Source organism: Anastrepha ludens, chromosome 2, assembly GCF_028408465.1.
Source record: "Anastrepha ludens isolate Willacy chromosome 2, idAnaLude1.1, whole genome shotgun sequence".
In the NCBI taxonomy this organism is placed as follows: domain Eukaryota; kingdom Metazoa; phylum Arthropoda; class Insecta; order Diptera; family Tephritidae; genus Anastrepha; species Anastrepha ludens.
The window spans coordinates 76,521,967-76,542,606 of record NC_071498.1 but is presented as its reverse complement, the minus strand read 5'-3'; the positions used below and the strand labels follow the sequence as shown (position 1 = coordinate 76,542,606).

At 38.9% G+C, this 20,640-nt stretch overlaps 1 protein-coding gene across 3 annotated transcripts; it reads right to left on the bottom strand.

Annotated features, from left to right (window-relative positions):
• Nucleotides 1-503: 503 nt before the first annotated feature.
• Nucleotides 504-19,114, bottom strand: LOC128871907 (xylulose kinase). 3 transcript variants are annotated; one of them, XM_054114073.1, is made up of 8 exons: nucleotides 18,948-19,114; nucleotides 18,795-18,880; nucleotides 7,015-7,136; nucleotides 6,848-6,959; nucleotides 5,956-6,671; nucleotides 1,392-1,613; nucleotides 1,049-1,238; nucleotides 504-980 (listed from the first exon to the last, which is right to left on the bottom strand). In XM_054114073.1, coding segments are annotated over exons 1-8 (1,722 nt in total). In that variant the 5' UTR covers nucleotides 18,949-19,114; the 3' UTR covers nucleotides 504-707. The 3 variants fall into 3 exon arrangements, with proteins under 3 accessions (XP_053970048.1, XP_053970049.1, XP_053970050.1); XM_054114074.1 differs by having other exon boundaries at nucleotides 18,795-19,114; XM_054114075.1 differs by lacking the exons at nucleotides 18,795-18,880; nucleotides 18,948-19,114 and having other exon boundaries at nucleotides 6,848-6,946; nucleotides 7,015-7,116.
• Nucleotides 19,115-20,640: the final 1,526 nt, after the last annotated feature.

Below are 20,640 nucleotides of genomic sequence, written 5' to 3'. Positions count from 1 at the left end.
ATTACCAGATATGAACATGAACTAAATATTGAAGAATTAATTAATTATAAGAAAATATATAAATGCCTGTCAGAATGAAGTTCTCTCATCGTTTAGAAAAGTGATATAAGTGTTTGTGTGGCCAGTTAATTTCCCGATAAGTGGATCATCTGGCTGCAATATATTTCTTTGTTATGGATGTAGAAATTATTTAAAACAACTTTAATTCCCATGTAAATACTACCCGTATAATTAACGTAAGCATAGGGTCTTACCGAATAAACTTACTTAATACACATCGAATAATGAAACTTCCTATCACAACGATCATTTGACAACTATATTCGAAGCTAGGAGGATACTCGACGGCGTGCTGGTAGAGGATGAAGGTTCTGAGCCTGCGCCGCCCACACAAACGATAACCGAAAAAAGATCTATGTATATTTTATGTTAATAGTAAATGGCTAAATAAAAGAAAATAACGAAAAACATACCTTTATATTATACAATAATTCATAAAGTAATTGAATTAAACTTTTTAACTTATTTATTTTACCAAATAACTGATATCAAAAAATAGTGCCTGTACAACGGCATAGAAATTTAAAAAATGTTAAAATTTAAGGAACATTAGCTTTTACAATTTTTTTTTTAGAAAAATTTTGGATTTTGTTTAGATATTAAATATCAAAAATCAAGGGGAATGTGTGAAGTTATAGAAAGTACGTCTACGCTTTCGCCAACACTAATGCCATATTGCGGTAACGTTCCAACATTGGGGAATAAATTTGATCACAATCCTTGTTGGGCTCACATACTAGCTTCAAGTGATTTGGAATGAATTGAATTATGTAATCGTGGTAGCCTAATGGCACGGATGTTGAAGGCTTTTCATTGCCATTTTCATTTTCATTCACATATTTGGATTCTTTTAAAGAATTTAAATAAAGTGCATATTTTGCACGGTACGCAGCACCAAATAAAGCCGCTTCACTTTCATTCTGTTTGAAATAAAATAAAAATTAATAGGTTATGTTGGTTCTAAATTTATTATAAAATTATACTTAACCTGTACAAAAACTGGTGCATTGAACACATCTGAAATCACTTGTAAAATCGATTTATTTACGGATGCTCCTCCAGTGGCTATAATTTTTGCCTCATCGCCGAAGTGAAAGCCCATGTCTGCAGCTACGGCTCGTTTATGAAGCATCTGCCCTTCAACTAACGCACGAATTTCAGTTTGTGGCGACAAGAATCTAATTTACAAAAAGGTTAAGCAATTTAATCAGCATACCAGAACATTTTCTCATTAGAAAAAATTTCCATTTATAATTTATTATATTAAATAATTTAGAAACGCCCATAAGAACATGACTAACATATTTAATATCTAGATATACAGAACTTACTTTTGTACGCCTTTTGCTGCTTCAGAACTTTCCGCTGAATTGTTTCGAGTCCAGCGTAAAACTCCCTTAACATTAGGAATTATTTCAATAGAGTGAAAATGTAAAGCCATATTTCCGTAGTTTCCACGTGGTGTTGAGTCAAGTAGTTCATTAAACTTGTTCCAGTCAGTATTAGCCTCAGTTTTATTAAATGAATCACGTACTAGAGAACCGTTTCGAAAGCTATACAAAAAGATCACATGATGATGACGGAAAGTTAAAACTGAGCAGTAATTTTTCCAGATGTACATGAATGTCCAAGACCCCAATACGTGTAAAAATATATCTGTTAAGCGTCCTAATGTTTAAGTCGCTTACTATTTATTGTATCAGCTTATTCTCCTATTCTCTTTCTATCTGCGTTTTCACAGTTATTTTCATACATTCCAAAAATGTTTCTCTTTAATATGTAAGAAGTATTAAAGAACCTAAATATAATACATATGTATATAATTTTCTGTTACTTATGAATAAGCAAACTATTCAACAAACTCACTCTCTAATTTACTTCATCGATACCGGTTGATCTTTTTATTCTGCGTATTTCTACAATATCTTGTTTTGGAGTATGGTTTAAAACTTAACATACTTTTAACTTAGGATGACTTATAAAACTAAACCACGAAACGGACGGATATAAAACTGAGAACATTTCTAGCATATAGCTTCAAGCCTCTGAAAAATTGCTTCACTAATAGTTTATTATATAGCAAAAAATTACCACTATTCTTTGATTCAATATTTTTTCTAAATGGTTTTAGAATTTGAAGAAATTGCACGCCATTCGACTTAGCTTATTTCCGTTACCACGACACTGACTGTCGTGTTACTAAAATGACTAGTCAAGTGTCGGTCCACCAGTATACCCTTTATAAGCCTCCGTATATGCCAAAATACCAAAAAAGTATTTTCTAATAGCGGTAATCTCCAGCAGATAGCAACCTCCAAGTACAGGGTCCGGCACTCGAAGCGCAGCTGATGCACTTGTTTACAAGCGCGCGGAAGCATTTTGCTGAGAGTAATGGTGAAATGGTTCAAAAAGTAAAGAAGCGACTTGAGCAAAATCGCCGACGAAGTGCCAATCAAATGACGAAAGCACTGAAAATATCTAAAAGTAGCATCCGCCACATATTGAAAAATGATCTCAAAGCCAGGCCTTACAAGTTTCGTTCTTGCTGCTTTACTTAAATGGTTGCATTTTAAATAGCATACTTAGAATAAGAACATATACATATAAACGAATAAACTTAATTTTTAATACAGACATATTACAGTCTATTACAATTTGTAAAAACTAATTGGTCCTCAATTTTTATTATATTAATAACTTCAAAAATACGTTTTGGCATTGATTTAACTAAATGTTACAGCAAACTACGGACCTAGACTTCCCAAACTTCCTTAATGGTCAATATGAGCTCTAGTATCGTCTTATACTGGTGTCCTTTAGCTTTTTGTCCAAAAGCGCGCGACATACACCCCCAGAGGCTCTCCACCGGGTTCAAATCGGGACTTCATAATCGGTATGATGTGCTCTTCAAACCATATCAACGATTCTTTGGAAACGTGAACGGCAGCGTTATATTGTTGGAAAATGCTGTCTTCATCCATTTTATCATCCAAAAATTAGATGAGAACGTCGTCCAACAATTCAGTGTATATTTTAGAACTCATTTTGTTCGACACAAAGCGAATATTTGCTTTTCCTCTTGATGAAAATGTCGCCCACACCATAAACTCAATAAAAAAAGGCCAAATACTAAAATATATTAAGGAAGTGGAGGTGAAAGAAATATTCAGAGTCCTTTCAAAGTCGTAGTGCTAAATCATAATAATAAGAATAATGATAACATATGTATACTTATATTCAAAGGTGAGGTTAGGTTAGGTTGAAGCGGTTGTCCATTGTAGGACACACTCAGGCTAATGGCCTATTATGATACCGCGTGGGGAACTAGCCCCTACCCCTCCTGAAACCAATGTGTGCTATTAAAAAATTTTGCAAGATCCTTAATTTCGACAGAGCCAAGGTCTTCTAATTCGTTGAAGAAATGTCCGCCCAAAATGGCGAGTCTACGTCTGGATAGAGCAGGACAGTGACACAGAAGATGCGGGATCGTCTCTTCCTCATCTAGACAACTTCTACAGAAGTCATGTGTTTGCACACCCATTCTCTGGGCGTGTCTACCGATTAGGCAGTGCCCCGTAATAACTGAAATCAGTGTGTTAAGACTATGCTTATCTCTTCTTAGTAGAAGTTCTGTGCGTTTAGCTTTGAGAGTCGGTCACATCTGTCGGGCTATTTTGCAATTGGCTTCGTTACGCCATCTTTTAATCGCTGCTCTTACAATTTCCTCCGCGGATACGTAGTCTACATGTTTGCAAGGTATACCTATATCATTGTCTAAGTACTCATCAGTCAATTTGGTGCCGACTTTCGCTAGTTCATCGGCTCTGCAGTTCCCCTCAATGTCGCAATGGCCAGGAACCCATGCTATCATTAGGTGAAATGACTCAGCCATCTCGTTAAGAGATGCGCGGCATTTCATGGCTACCTTGGAGGTTTTCGACTGTTTTGTCAGGGATTTTATCGCCGCCTGGCTATCAGTGAAAATGTAGATATCATCTCCAGGTATCGCATCACACTGTACCAGTGTTACGGCTTTCATTACTGCCATCAGTTCAGCCTGAAAGACACTACAGTAGTCGGGGAGCCGAAAACTGAAGGAGATCCTCAGATGCTCGGAATATACACCTCCGCCCACCTTGCCATCGAGCTTTAAACCATCTGTGTAAACATGGATGGACTCGCCATGTCTTACCACGTCCCGTTCCCACTCTTCCCTCGAGGATAGGAGGGTCATGATCGTTGTAGTGGCAAGTATAGGCGGAACTGTATGGTCCACCTGTCTGTGAAGCCGCAACGTGCCATCCAGGATTTTACCGTGGCCATAGTCTATGTTTGACCACTTACTTAAAGTGATCACTGCGCGTAATATCACATATAGTGTTTTCGATGGTGTGATTGACATTGCACCGGTTATAAGAACAGATGCAAGTCTTTGGACCCTGTAAACTTTTTTAATGTTTACGCCCTTCTCCAGGGCATTCCACCATATTACAAAACCGTAGTAGAGAATTGGTCTAATTACTGCTGTATACAACCAGTGTATCATTCTAGGCTTCAAACCCCATTTTCCCCCAATGAGCCTTCCGCAGGAGTATAGCGTCGTTGTAGCTTTGCGTACTCTATCTGAGACTGTGAGCCCCCAATTTAGCTTCCTATCCAGTACAAGTCCTAGATATTTAGCGTTTTCTGTTACCTTAAGGGGTTTTCCCCCTAAAAGTATTTGTTGATAACAGGTATTTTATGTTTTCTGCTAAACAGTATCAGTTCCGTTTTTTCCGGATTTACTTCTAGTCCTCGACTTTTGCACTTTTGTAATTAAGTCGTACTGCTCCCTCAAAAATTGTGACGAGTCTAAGTGCAATCATACTAATTGTGTGCTGCAGGTCAACGGGGATGATTCCATCTGGTCTCGGTGATTTATAAGGTTTGAAACTGTCAATTGCAAATTTTTGAATTCATTTGAACTAAATTTCGCGCTAAAATGATATTAAACTTTAAAGTAATATTTGTTAAATAAAAACTAAATTTTCTTCTTCCATTTCTATTTTATATTGAGATTGATTAACTAGTGATAACCATTGGATTGTCAACATTTTAGTGGTAGAACGTGTGACGTTAGCATTGTATGTATGTGACGTTACAGAAATTTTGTGACATAATATGATGCTTTCTCACAAAAATTAACACTGCAGCAATTTGTACAGTTCGAACACACCCAGCCTTTCGCTCGAGTTATCCGTTACACTGACGGAGGGACATACACGATTTCAATAAATTGTTACAAACAATCTTCAAATACCTAAAGCAATAATATCCTAGTGCATCAGTATGTAGGGGTATGAAAGAGTCTCTCAAAGACCATTTCAAATATTCATTCAGATTAAAGGGGAAATTCAGGCTATGTTATATGAAGTATGGGTGCAAGTGGGGAGAAGGTGTATGTTATAATACATCGAAGATTTTCCCCTACCAAAACCACTTCTCCACATGGCAGCAATAATCGTCGGCGGAAAACTTAATTGTACCAATATTTTTTTTGCTTGCTCTCTGTATAAAATCTCAACCAAACTTAATTAATCACTGGAAGTTTTTAAGTAGCAGACTTCAAAATGAAAAGGTAGTATACGGTAATAACCGATTTCTTGCAATCAAAAATACAAAATTTTTTGGGCTTAATAAACGGTTCACTAGACCGGGCTAGTTTACTAGGGCGGCAAGCCCTTGGTCGGGAAAAACCCGAGCCATTCCGGTAACGTAGAACCGGCTGCCATGGGAATGGCAATTTTTCTTCTTGTTGTTAATATTTCTTCAAAAACGCTCCGACTTCTGTACATATTATATATAAAATGACCTTGGAATCAACATCTTTAGATTAAATTTACTAATCAAACTTACCATAACAAACCCATAAATTGATCAATTTCGGTTGGATGGCACAGCACGTGTCCTTCTTCTAAATGTGGTTGTTCTTTTAGATTCATCATTAATGTGTCACTTGTTCCCAAAGACATTACCAAACAGTCCTGCTCAACGACCATCCCAGACAGCGCCGACAGGTTGTCACCGGTAAACGCAGTAACTTTACATTCAGGAGGAAACCCAAACCGTTGCACAAAAAAATTACAAATATTGCCAATTATCGTGCTGGTGGGAACGGGTTTGCCTAATCGATCCTCCAGGTCGGGCGCACAGGAGTTCAAACATTGTTTTGACCAAGATTTTCTTTTAATGTCAAAAAGATTCATGCCAGATGCATCACCATAGTCTATTGGTGCTATATCACCCAGAAACACTGAGGCCAAAAAGCTGCTAACCAAGGAAATGCGTTGGGTTTCTTCGTAGGCGTGGGAGCGATCTTGATAAATTTTGCGGATCTGTGGACCAGTAAATCGAGCATAACACTTTGATCCAGTGATATCCACCATCTCCGCACGACCTCCGATTGCAGTTTCCATTTCTATGCATTGCTTTTCTGTTGAGCCATCCATCCAAATAGGAGTACGGTTGACTGTAAAGGCGGAGTCATCTATTTGTACGTGGAGAAATTTGTCTGAATCCAAATTCCTCAAAGTATTAACACCATGGCGTGACCAATATAAGGACCCATGTTGCTGTTAAAAGTAAACTTTTATTAAATCTATACATTTTAATAAAAATAGAGTCGAATAATTAAATGTTAATTTCTTTTGTGATTTTCGGTCCAATAATTTTTACATTGTGTTTTTAGGCTTAGCAGCAATTTAATAGGTTATAGATATTTAGGATACACAAGAGAATTGTGGTTTACCTGAGCAGAGCCCCCTATCGCCGTAACAGTACTAAGGTCAGCACCTTGCATTACCAAACGATCCAGCACAATGTCAATTGCTTTTACCCACATTACTGGCTGCACAAAAACTCTTTAAATATATGCTTTTAGGACATATGTAATTCATTCTTATGAAGTTTGCTTACTCATGCTTTCTTGAACTGGAATTAGCCCCACCGCTCGTGCGAAATTCGGGTAAGTCAGAGTCGAATTTCACCTCAGCAGTTGCATAAACCTCGAGCTTGGAAGACAACTGGACTGCTTTGAGCTAAAATATAAAAATGTTCATAGGTCAATATTAAAAACTTTAAAAATCTTTCGGTAAGTTTCCGATGTAAATAAATGGTAGTCCGAATGGAGGCGGTCGTGGTTATTTACTGATTTCGCCCATTTTTCAAACCAAACTACCTTGGACAAAGAATAATATGTGTACCAATTTTCATCGAAATAAATTATTTATTTGGACAGGCATGGTTAAGTGGACTCCTCTCATCATTCTGAGCGTTTTGGTATATATCTCAATTCCTTTAATGCTGATATATACACCCGGTATGTGTATAAAATTTCAATACCCTTAGGCACAAGTGAGCGCGGATATTAAAGTAATTTGGTAAAAGTTACAATCCGAAAAATAGTATTGTAATACGATGGCAACAAAATGTAGACGTGTATATCTTGACAGCAACTTAATAAAACTCCCTCAAACATAAATATTATTGAGATCGAACAAAACTCCCGCCCACTTTTTGTACGTCAAAATCCAATTTCTGTTCGTTCATCTGATGTTACAAGCTCTATAATTGTTTGAGTATGAGTATTTTATTCGAAAAATTTACGTTCAGCCCAAATTAAATTTTACTAAAATGTGCGCAGGTGAAATTCGGTACGGACCGAGTTCAACACCTCCAGGGTCTATCAGACAAACCTAAATTAAAGCGGCATCGTCGTTTATCTCTCATGCCCCTATAATTTGTGTAAAGTAACCGAAATAACGTGCCGGCAACGCTAAGCAACTGGAAAATCCTATTTTGAAAGGGGATTAGGCTTAGTGGTGCTAGATTTTTTATACCTCGTCCTTCTATCAGGCCGCAGTTATCCCCAAAAAAATCCCCGATGCATATTTGAACATAACCACTTTCAACAAATAATTAATAACAACATTTGGTATATTGTTGTTAAAACGGTAAAAAAAACATACACCACATAAAGACATATTACAAATGTATATACAATAGAAAAATTTCATTCGAGACATTTTTCAGAGCAGCAATTTCAACACGAAAATTTTAAACCAAACAAAAATCTCTATTAAATCCACCACGGCTCGGTCGCCGCTCTAATTTAAGATTGTGTGTAAGAAAGATAATGCTTTGATGCACAAGTTTTACATATGCTCATAAAAATAGAGTCAATAAAATTATCTAGTAGATAGAATACAATTTGCACATTTTCTTTAGAAATTTTACTACTTTCCAACATTATCTACCAATACATGCGTTGGAACCTCTCTTCACTTTTTGACAATTCCGTTAATCAATTAATGAAATAACCATCCATCAATCCAAATATAAAGCGAAATATCTCTGCCGAAGAGAAATATCCAAAAAGTTAACGAACTAATCACTAACGAAAACTATCCATCTCTTACAAAAATTGGTAGAAGAAAGCATATCAGCTGGTTCGTTTACTCTCGATTGGTACTCACGGATTGTCACAAAATTCATTAATTTTGCTAGTTTAGGTAAGAGATTTACTAAGATAGTTATATACTATGCATACATTATATTTGGACAAGATTGTGAAAATTAAACTTTCTGCTTATCTGCCAGTTAAAAATTAGTAAATTTATACAAAAAATTTACAAGATTTGTTGGAAAAGTATGCTTTAACGTTAGTATTTATGTATGTGCACATATAAATATATGTATTTATATATTTTTTATTTTCCGCATTAGGCCTATTTAAACTGCTTTATTTGCCATTAGGCTTCATATAACTATTTAAAACATAATAATTTTGTATCTAATATTGGATATGTAAGAACCCAACGCAATAATGCAGAAATGTTAAACATGACATGTTTTAAAAGATTTTTTGTTTCATGTGGAATAGCCTGGTTATCTATTGTTTCCATTATAATTTATTATATATAATGTTCAATTCAGGCCAAAAGAACTTATGTCAACAAAATTATTTCAGATTAACAAACTTGGACTTAGTTTTCGCCTTTTCTACTACTTCAAAAATCCGCCCCACATTAAGCTAGTATACCATTTAGAAAATATCTACCAAGCTCGAAAATATGAATGTATTGGCGTCAATTCTTTTAAAAATGTAGTATTCTAGTAACCTAGTATAGTAGTCAAGCGTACAGAGCATAATAAGGAACCGAAAAAATTTTAATATTTTGAGATTTATTAAATATTGAACATTTTGGTATAGAGTTTTTTAAAGTAAATAAATAAAAAATGATTTGTTTTGCAATTTTTTAGGACAAAATATACTTTATAGAAAAATGTTTCTTTTACACTTTCCGAAAAACAGAGCCCCTCAGATATTTTGCTTTTTTTATAATAGGTATACTCAGTAATCCCTGCAAGTTTCGTAATGGGATTCCCATAACTTTTCGAGTTATATTCAAATATGTACATTCAGCAAATCAATGAAGAATACTCCAGCAAAAAGCCAGTATACGTGTATGTATATTATGCCCGTTTGCAAATCGATCGAGGAGTCGATAGATACATACCTATGTACTTATATATTAGCAAGCAGATAAACGGAAATAATAGTTGCTCTCAATTTCTAACAATTCACTTACTTTTTCTAAAGCACAACAAGGTTGTGTGTAATGTATTAGATAGTTAATAAAACTAAAATAATAATAAAAAAATAGTCAGTTAGCAGTACTCACCCTACTGATATTGAGGATAATACTTTAACAGGCAATTAAATTAAGGCGAGACGGGGCGCTATTGCATGTGAACCTATAAAGTTAATATGCATGTAAGATTAGAAAGAAGGAAAACGCTCTCCAATAAGAATTAGACACGGATATGATTTGTTGCAGTTTCGCTAGATATCCATTAAATTAGATGTTAAGTATCTTGTTGATTTTTGTGCATTGTTAAGATAGCTCAATTTGTTTGTTTGTTTTTGCAGTTTTAAAATGCTTTTATTATCGCTCTTTTTTAAAATAAAGCGTACAGCTACGAGACAGTAGCCTTGTATTGTTAAATAATTTAACGCAGCCTATGCACTGAGAATGGTTCCATGAATGGTTAACTGTTGATCGCGTCTTTTGATTAAACATGGTATAGTTTTTTAAATAATCTAATGAACTAACTTCCTGAGTTAATATAGTTTTTTAAAAGTTTATTTTTTAATGTATACTATGTAAGTATGCATAAAGGTATATACTGAATATATATACTATATGCTGAAGATAGATTCCTTTGATGGCTGAATACCGTCCTCTAACTTTCGGTTCTGATTTTCAAGTGTTGCTTATTATTAAATTTGAAAGGAAAGTAACCTCGCCGTAAACTGTTTTTAACTGTTCGGCGGGAAAATGGGTAAAAATGGCCTTAACGTTGCAACGGTCAAAAACAGTTCCTAACAAAACGTTTGCATCAGCCGGACAACTAGACGTTATTAACACTAAGGTGGCTCGACATTTAAGGATTTTAGGTTGTGACCTAAACAAATAATGTTAAAAATTAATACTAATTGTTTGATAATTGAAATTTAATGAATTTTTTTGCTTTCGTAGCATACATATATATCCGTGTAAAACCGGATATGGGCAAAACACGTTATTTTCAATAAATACACCGATTTTTTAAATTCTAAATGATGGCACTCCTTCTACCTCGAAAAGTGCAAAAAACCTAGCAAGTTTTAATGAATCCAAGCATACATTAAATGAAGTAGAAGTGTTTGTGGAAGTCATTAATGTATAAATAAGATTCTAGTACAATATGATTTTTTTTGTCAAGGAGACTTCTATAAAACTTAATTTAAACAATATTTTTTCTGATGCAAATATTAAGTTCATTTCTATTCTATACCAAGAAAACCAAACTTCTTATATATAAAAAGGAGCCAATTGCACCATTGGAATGTAAATAACTGTAATTGTTATGTCAGTTTTGTTGATAAATATGTTTACACAAAGAGCTCTGATTCACTTCTGTGTTAAATTTAGTAAATATTTTAACGGAACCCATAAAATGTTTAAAAATCATATTTTCATGCATTTAAAAATAGCAAAATCTCATTAAAAATATAAATAAACAAAAAGTATTTGGTGGTTTTTCATATGTAACATATTTCGACCGAATCGTTAAGTCTTCGTAAGTTCAAATTAAGATTTCTACCACCAGTTGGCAGAATCCTCTAATCACCTCTGACTAAAAGCGCTTTAGTATGGTCACAATGTAGTATGCCACAAATGTTGCGAATATCCATCTTTTCATAGGAATTTTCTATTTTGGGAACAAGAAAAAGTCTCAAAGTTGATTCTGTGGTACTGTTGTTGATTCTGATTTTTTGATCATCGAGCGCCTCAAAACACTTTTAACCTTGTCAAAAAAATTAAGTATGCCAATAGTTAAAACTGTAGTCATATATATTATAAATGTCTAATGTCATATATATATATTAAATGTCCACCAACACAACAAAACAAAAAAATCGTATATTAACTGAGATAATTCCTTTAAATATGAAATGTATAATGTCGTTCAATAGTTATCTTCGGCCTATACAGCTATACTGAAAGGAACCATTGAATTCCTCATTTGAAAATACGAATGAACCTCATCCCTGAATCCATCGTAGTACCGTAAAACCAGAACATGCTAAAGTCATTTTGTACATTTAAACATCGTAGATATAGGCGAGTACGACACAAAACCATATTTAAACTTCCCAAGAAAAATTGCCGCATGTACCACTTGAATCTTAAGAAGTCGTCTGAAAAATGATTTCTAAATTTTAATGTAGGAAGAATTATGAACACAAGAATAAGAAATAGAGCAACGAATTAAATCCAGCAGATCTGCTTGCCTGCCCATATCGATCGGTCCTGAAAGAATTTGCTGCAAATATATATATGATAGTAATATAGATAAGCTTTCTTAGTCGTGCCGGTATACATATGTATGTATATACGTATAAATATTTTTAAAACTTAATTGCATACAAACTAATAATAAAGCACGGCTGACGTAATATGCTTATCACTATTTGAACTATATGACTTTCAAAAAGTCGATAAGATTTCTTGCCACTTATGGAGCATTATCGTGACGTTCTGACGTGCAGCTATTGACCCGGTCAATACATTTCGCTTCATGTGATATGCAACAATTTATTTTGGTAAAATATTATAATATACATATATAATAATATGTACGAGGCGTGATTTTAAAGTAAGTAAGTACCGTTTTGGCATAAAGAAACAGCAAGTAAAAATCTTCCAAAAATCATTTATTCACTTGAAAGGCCATAATTTACTCTACTTTTCTAAATAATTCCCATTACTATTGAGGCATTTATCGTACCTTGGGACCAGCTTTTGTATGCCATCGTCAAAGAAGACTGCCGCCTAGTTGCGCCCAAGCACCGACGGAAGAGAAGGATGATGCAACCAAAGATTCTTTCTCTGAGCGTCTGGAACGTTCCAACGAGCGCTGTCCCCGCCACGACATAAAAATCGTGCTTGGCGACTTCAATGCCAGGGTGGGCAAGAAAAAAATGTTTGGTCCCACAGTCGAAAAATTCAGCCTGCACAACGAAACATCCGGTAACGGACAGCGACTGAACTACTTCGCCGGGGCCCAAAACATGGTAGTCTGCAGCACCAGATTCCAGATTCCACCAGACCAAGGGCTGCCGCCCCAGTAAAATAGCCCTGTCTAGTGTACCGTATCCCACCCCCAATCTTTCTTCATAGGAGCAATCCCATGCAGCACGTTTGCTCCGAATACTTCTCTTCAGGGCTGGCGTCGAACCCAACCCTGGACCAGAGGTATTTTACTGCTGCATCTGCCACAAACGGCTCCACCTCGGTTAGGTGCAACAAGTGCAACGGGTGGTGCCATCTTAAGACCTGTTCAGGCCTTAAGAGTCATAGGGAGTGGTCCACAAGGTATGTGGCCACGTGCTGCTCCCGCCATCAAGCGGCCCCCGCCTCAACGGCGCTACCGCCCTCAGTGCCGGCACTTCAAACTACCGTTACCAATAACACCTCAACAGCAAGGAGCCCCCATGAGCAATACAACTCCCCCAACGACCCACAACCCTCCTGCTCCTATCCCAGTGCGGGGACAAACCAGCAGCTCTTGGTCCCCCGCACAGTCTGCCCCGTGTGTCAGACCAGAGTCCCTCGGAACCTGACAACAGTCCAGTGCAATTCTTGCAATGGCTGGTGCCACTCTCGGAGGTGCTCTGGCCTGCGCACCACCCGTAAGTGGACACGCGACTTCGTTGCCCGCTGCAGCAGAGCTCTGCACCCGCAACCGCCCTCTGCGGCGCGGCCGTCTGTCAACGTCAGGCCACAACAACTCTTGCGGAACGCACAGCAGGACGAACGCAGACAACACCGCGCGTCCCTCACCCCCCGAGTTACGATCATACCCCCGAAGAGTTTTAAACTCTTACAACTGAACTGCAACGGACTTAAGAGTAAGATTGACGAGATAGTCGACTTTATGAGCCGACATGGTATCAAGATAGCTGCGGTCCAAGAGACAAAACTGCACGCTAGCTCCCCCCTGATCACCAGGGACGGCTACAATGTGCACAGAAATGATTGCGAGCGAGACAACGGTGGAGGCTTAGCGTTCATAGTCCACCATACAGGGCAGTATCGTCTTATCGATGAAGGCATCGACCGCAGCGATACCATCTTAAAATGCCAAGGTATAGCTGTCCAGTCAGACGATGCCGAGCTCGAAATATATAATATTTTCATACCCCCTTTCACCTGCTCCCCGGCAGGATATCACCCTGATATTGGTGCGCTCATTAGGGGTGAAAACCCATTGGTAGTAGGTGACTTCAATGCACATCACGATCTTTGGCATTCAAGCCTGCCAAATGACAGGGGACAGCTATTGGCAGAGCAGATAGACGACTCGACATTCAGCACTGACGCCCCCACCTGGGTAGTGGGCAATTGCTGTAGCTCGCCTGATATCACAATTGATAGCGCAGGTCATATAAGTAGCATAACCTGGCGACCTATGCTACCGCTTGCCTCAGACCACTTGCCCATTATCATCTCGATCGAGAGTCCTGTCGACTTTGTTTCCGCGGATCACCGGTCATACGTAAACTTCAACAAAGCTGATTGGACCAGATTCGCGGAATTTACTGAAGGCATCTTTGCCGCTCTCCCCGTTCCCACCGATGTGCGGCAGGCGAACGCGCATTCCGCAAGACGATCACAGCTGGCGCTGCTCGCTTCATACACTACGTGCTTCGTCGGATCCGAAGAGATGCGCGTACTACTTTAGCCGGAAATTTATTCTGCATCCTCCGGCCGACAGATCCAAACGTAGTGCCACCAGACGGCTGCACAAACTGACATACAACAGTGCGCCACTTGCTTTCTCCAGCGACGAGGTTCATGGGGTCATCAAACATACGAAACCATCCAAAGCCATTGGCCCTGACGGACTAAATATGCTGATGTTGAAAAAGCTGGGTCCATTGGGAGTAGAATATCTCACCAAGGTCTCCAACCTGTCTATGGCTACTCTCATCATTCCTGATAACTTGAAATTAGGGAGAGTGGTTCCACTACTGAAACCTTGTAGACCCCCCAACCATGAGGAGTCTTATCGTCCGATAACTCTCATTTCCTCAGTAGTGAAGACTCTTGAGGCCCTTCTACTCCCACTCTTTACGAAACACTTGACTCCAGCCTCGCACCAGCATGGTTTCCGAAGAGTGCACAGCACCACCACGGCACTCACCGTCATAAACACCCAGGTAAACCGCGGCCTCAACCAAAACCGCCCCTGCGAGAGGACTCTCCTAGTAGCGTTGGATCTAAAACAGGCTTTCGATACAGTCAGCCACGCCACGCTACTAGATGACATTTTACAGTCGACACTCCCGCCAAGGCTGAAGAGGTGAACCGCGAACTACCTGAGCGGTCGTCATTCGTCGGTGATATTTCGAGACCAAACATCTAAACAGAGGAAAATAAAGCAAGGTGTACCGCAGGGTGGTGTCCTTTCACCCTTGCTTTTCAAATTCTTTATCTCAAAACTCGCCCAGCCACCAGAGGGAGTCTCCCTGGTCTCCTACGCCGACGACTGCACAATAATGGCGTCAGGCAATGACATTGATGGCCTATGCTCCAAGGTAAACGACAACCTCGCCAGCCTTTCTCGCTTCTTCACTGCGAGGAATTTACAACTCTCCCCTACTAAATCCACGGCGACCCTTTCCACCATCTGAACAAAGGAAGTCAAACTACAACTCAAGGTGAAAGTCGATGATACACAAATTCCGACGGCTAACAACCCCAAAATTTTGGGAGTTACCTTTGACAGCTTACTCTCCTTCGCAACAAGGTTCTCAAGTCGCTCGCCGGCAGCTGTTGGGGCAAAGACAAGGAAATGTTGCTGTCGACTTTTAAAGCAATATGCCGACCGGTTCTAAACTATGCTGCGCCTGTCTAGTCGCTTGGAACTAGTGATTCGCAGTGGACGAAGCTTCAAATCTGCCAAAACACTGCTTTAAGGACCGTGACAGCATACCTTCTGATGTTACCTATACAACATCTACATAATGAGTCCCGAATGCTGCCTGTTAAGGAGCATAACAAACTGCTCAGTAAGCAGTTTCGGCTAGGGTGTTACCGTCAGCACCTTCTTAAGCTCCCGACCCCCGAATGCCGTAATCGGAGTCCAATCACCACCTATAGCAGATGAAGAGCTCCAGCTTCCTCGTGAGACACGTGTAACACTGGCACAATTACGTTCTGGATATTGTAGCAGGTTAAACTCCTAAGTATCCAGAATCGACCCCGACATACCAAACATATGTCCGGCATGTGAAGGCACCCTGCACGACACTAACCACCTTTTCACATGCCCCCTATAACCGACTCATCTAACACCCCTCTCCCTCTCCCTTCTTATTGGAGCCAAATCGAGCTTTGTTAAATTCATTTAAAATCGTCAAGACGATTGTAGTGCAATTAAAAAGAAGTGCAGTAATGACAAGCCATTCCCTTTAGGTTTCTCAATTGTTTTTTTTTGTCTGAATGTATACGTGTAAATATTTTCAATTGCAAACAAACTAATAATAAAACAGGCTATTATGCTTATCAATTTTTATTGAACTATTTGACTTTCAAAAAGAGATTGCTTGCCACTTATGGAGCACTATCGTGATCTGAATGTTTAAAACCCATACCCAAATCAATATGCATGTTCTAATAGATTTGTGTAAAGGTCATAGCAGGCATAATTAGTTTCACACAACTGTGTGCCACAAAGTGAGAGAAAATTTTTTTAAAACCAATGCGTTAACATTGATTCCTAGAATGCATGAATAAAAAAGTCATTTTACATACATAAATTATCCGCCCCTTTTTTTAACTAGACATAAGCATAACGGGAAACATCGGAATGCACAATTCCAAAAACGTTTGGTTACATAAAATTAAATTAATGGTAAATGGGTTTTAAATGTTAATAAATGAACGCGTGTATTTTAAAGAAGTAACATGTAGGTCCTATACGAACAAAGAAGGGGAACTGGTGATTGACATCCAGAGCGCACTTGTTAACTAGTGACAACAGTGCATCTCCCAGAGAATGTGAAGATCCCATTACCCAATCATTCTGCTACCAGACCAAGACGAGGTGAGAATAGCGTTAGTGCGGCTGAAGAACATCAAAGCCACGGGAGCCGATGGACTGCCGACTGAACTATTCAAACATGGTTGCTAGGAGCTGGTAAGGTGCATCCATCAGCACCTAGGAAAAATATGGTCGGATGAAAGCATGCCTGCCGAGTGGAATTTAAGTGTATTCTGCCAATCCATAAGAAGGGAGATCTAGCGTACCCACCACAGTCGGTTTTATGTAATCGGAACGACCCGGATGACTCGGAGTTTTTCCGATATCAAGAGATGTCGCCCCAGTAAATTAGCCCTGTCTAATCTACCGTCCCCCACCCCCAATCTATCGTCACAGGAGCAATCCTATGCAGCATGTTTGCTCCAAATACTTCTCTTCAGGCCTGATATTGAACCCAACCCTGGACCAGAACTCGGTTGGGTGCAATAAATGTAACTGGTGGTGCCACCTGCTCAGACCCTAAGACACATAGGGAATGGTCCAGATAGTTTGTGGCCACGTGATGCTCGCGCCACCTGGCCTCAACTGTTGGGAGCCCACCGGTGCAGCACAACTTCCTCTCTGACACACAATCCTCCTGCTCCAATCCCAATGCGGGGACAAACCAGCAGCTTTTGGTCCCCCGCACAGTCTGTCCCGTGTGTCTGACCAGGGTTCCTCGGAACCTGACATCAGTCAAGTGCAATTCTTGCAATGCTGCTACAACAACAACAACTCTTGAAGCCCTTCTACTCCTACTCTACACGAAACACCTGACCAAATCTCTCGAAATAGAAGAAAATAAAGCAGGGAGCTCCGCAGGGTGGTATCCTTTCACCTTTGCTTTTTAACTGATATGTCTCGAGACTCTCCCAGCCACCAGAGAGTCTCTCTGGTCTCCTACGCCGACGACTGCACGATAAGGCCGTCGGGCAATGACATTGATTGCCTGTGCGCCAGAGTAAACGATTACCTCGTCTGCCTTTCTCTCTTTTTCACTGCGAGGAATTTACAACATTCACCCACCAAGTGCACGGCGACCCTCTTCACTACCTCAACAAAGGTGGTCAAACTGCAACTTAAAGTAAAAGTCGACGATACACCAATTCCGACTGTTAATAACCCCAAAATCGTATTGGTTACCCTCGACAGTTTGCTCTCCTTCTCTGCGCATACAACCTTTATTGCCACTAAAGTCCAAAATCGCAACAAGGTCCTCAAATCACTTGCCGGCAGCACTTGGGGCAAAGACAAAAAAAATGTTGCTATCCACATTTAAGGCAATAGGCCGGCCGGTTCAAAACTATACTGCACCTGTCTGGTCGCCTGGAACTAGTGATTCGCAGTACACGAAGCAGCACACTTATCAAGGCACTGCCATTCGGATTGCGACGGAATGTATACTGATATCCCCACTTCAAGACCTACACGAAGAGGCTCATATGCTCCCTGTGAGGGAACATTACAAACTGTTCAGCAAGCAGTTTCTGTTCGGGTGCTACTGCCTGTCCCACCCATGTAGACACCTGCTAGAGCCTAAGCCGCCTCCCAGGCTCTTCAGAAGGCACGTTCTCAATTACGCCGACATTCTCAATTACTGGACCGGGCAGTGTACGACAGACAATTACCGACATTCATCGGGAGACTCTTACCACCACGGCAGCCTCACCCTCACCTTATCAGTGTAGCTCAAGTCCTGAAAAATCAAACTACCATCGACCAGATATTCACAATATGTCAAGTCTTGGAAAATAGCCATGAAAGGAAATTAACCACACACAATCTTCTTGTCGATTTTAAATCTGCATTCGACAGCAAAACTAATAAATAAATCATTATACGTCTCCTAAAATTGCTTATGCGGCATTATACCGAACCCATTCATAAAGTTAGGAAAGTAACTCTTATCGACAGCACGAAACAAATAGTTTTAAACCAATCAATTACCATTTTAAGGCTCTGAATTGCAAAGCATTTATATTTTGTATTAAAATACTATTTTACAAGTGATAATTTCTATAACTTGTACTAAAGCGCAGTTTTATTGCGAAATTACTTACCTTCTGGGTACTTAGATCAAAGCCCAAATAACTGACTTTATCTTCATGCGATTTTGGTGTCATTCCGAAAAATTTGTAAAGTTCCACTTGTAAGTAATTAAGGCTGGTTTATTATTATCTAGTGAAATAACAAATGAAAAAACCACAACGCACTCAATATATGTTAGCGTCAATTGACGAAATGAGACGCCAATCCCATTGCCTGCAGAAACAACTCCACCCACGTTATTACAGCCTTCTAGCAAATTTCTTTATACTTAAGCCTAACTCGAAACTTCATAAACTTCCAAAATCCAAAGTTGAGAATCAAACATCATCTGTTACCACTGTTTGGAAGTGTAATCGATTTTCGATTTATCGATATTTAATATTTTCTTCAATCGCAATGCAGAATATAAAGCGCAAAGTAGACTAAGCAAGCGCTTGGTAAATCTATTTCAAACTTCAAAACAATACAATTCATATAATTCATACAAATGACGCAAGTTTGGCTGCTGTCGTAACGCTTTTTACGTCAGCAAATATGCTGATTTCTCAAATTCGCTGGGAGCCGATTAATGGTTTGATGTTGGCCATATCATTGCATTCAAACCTTCTGCTACAAACTTTTTCATTTGGTGAAGGAGTTATAAGCAAAGGTTCAAGCGAGAACCAAAAAATACTTGCTTTCCATGTTCATATGCTTGCTCCCCAACTCTTTGAACAGCTGATATATCCCTTACAAAGCACTCATACCGATCTAAGGGATATAGACCATTTACAATTCAAATATTTAGTGTAGGATCACATATGTATCTAGAAATTTAATTTGTTTTGAAAATGTAGTTTGTAATACACATGAAATATTCAGAGTGCACGTTAAGGGAATCACATAAGGTAAGGATGTTCGTGCGGTTCTCGGATGGCGACATGAGTACAGTCAATTGCTCCTACAGCCCCTGAGAATAGGTTGCGAGAAAAAAACTTTGGTCACATAGCTTGCATTTATCACTTCCTACTGCCTCTTTCCTACTGATCACTGGAAACATCGAGTCGCATAAAATCGTTTCCACGGCAGTCGGTTCTACGTTACCGAAACGACCCGGATTTATATCCGGCCAAGGATTGTCACTCCAGCAGCATTCCCCGTATGTAAGAGTGGGGAATGTTTATGCTGCTACAACAACAATATATACATATATATATATATACACATAATACATATGTAAACTGTTCAGCGCTGTTCATAACAACAGCACAATGCTTGGGACTTTTTTTGCGATATTTTTTCTATGGCAAGTGCACGCGGCCGCATATGTACATATAAATTCACAAATTTATATTTGCATATGTCATCTTCCTGTGTACCTGGTAATGAAGCGTTTTCTATAGAATAGTATATTTGGTTTGAAGGGAATTCAACAAAGTTTTACATAACAGACATAACATATGTATATAATTTTGGATGATTTGGAAAATATTTAAATATAGTCATTTTAACCTAACATTCTTTGCTTCTAATCACCAACAAATTCTTATCGACTGCTGCTAAATTTTTGCTTGTTAACTTTTGGTGAAAAATGTGTCCGTGGTGATTAGTCTTCGCGAGACGAGTACCCCTCGAAATTCAATACGTTCCTGTCATTGAGACTTCTCTAACAGTCTTCTCTAACGCAAACAACAGTGATAGAGGAACTGACACACAAGGTCGCACTTTATAGTACAAATGGCATTAAATATTTAAGGTCGCACTAGATATGGGGCGTTAACATTCCCCTCTACGTAGCTTCAGATTTAGGCGCTCAAGTTTTACATTACTGCTCTTCTGATTTGCCCATCTCCTCCGCGTGAAACATCCAGCACTCTT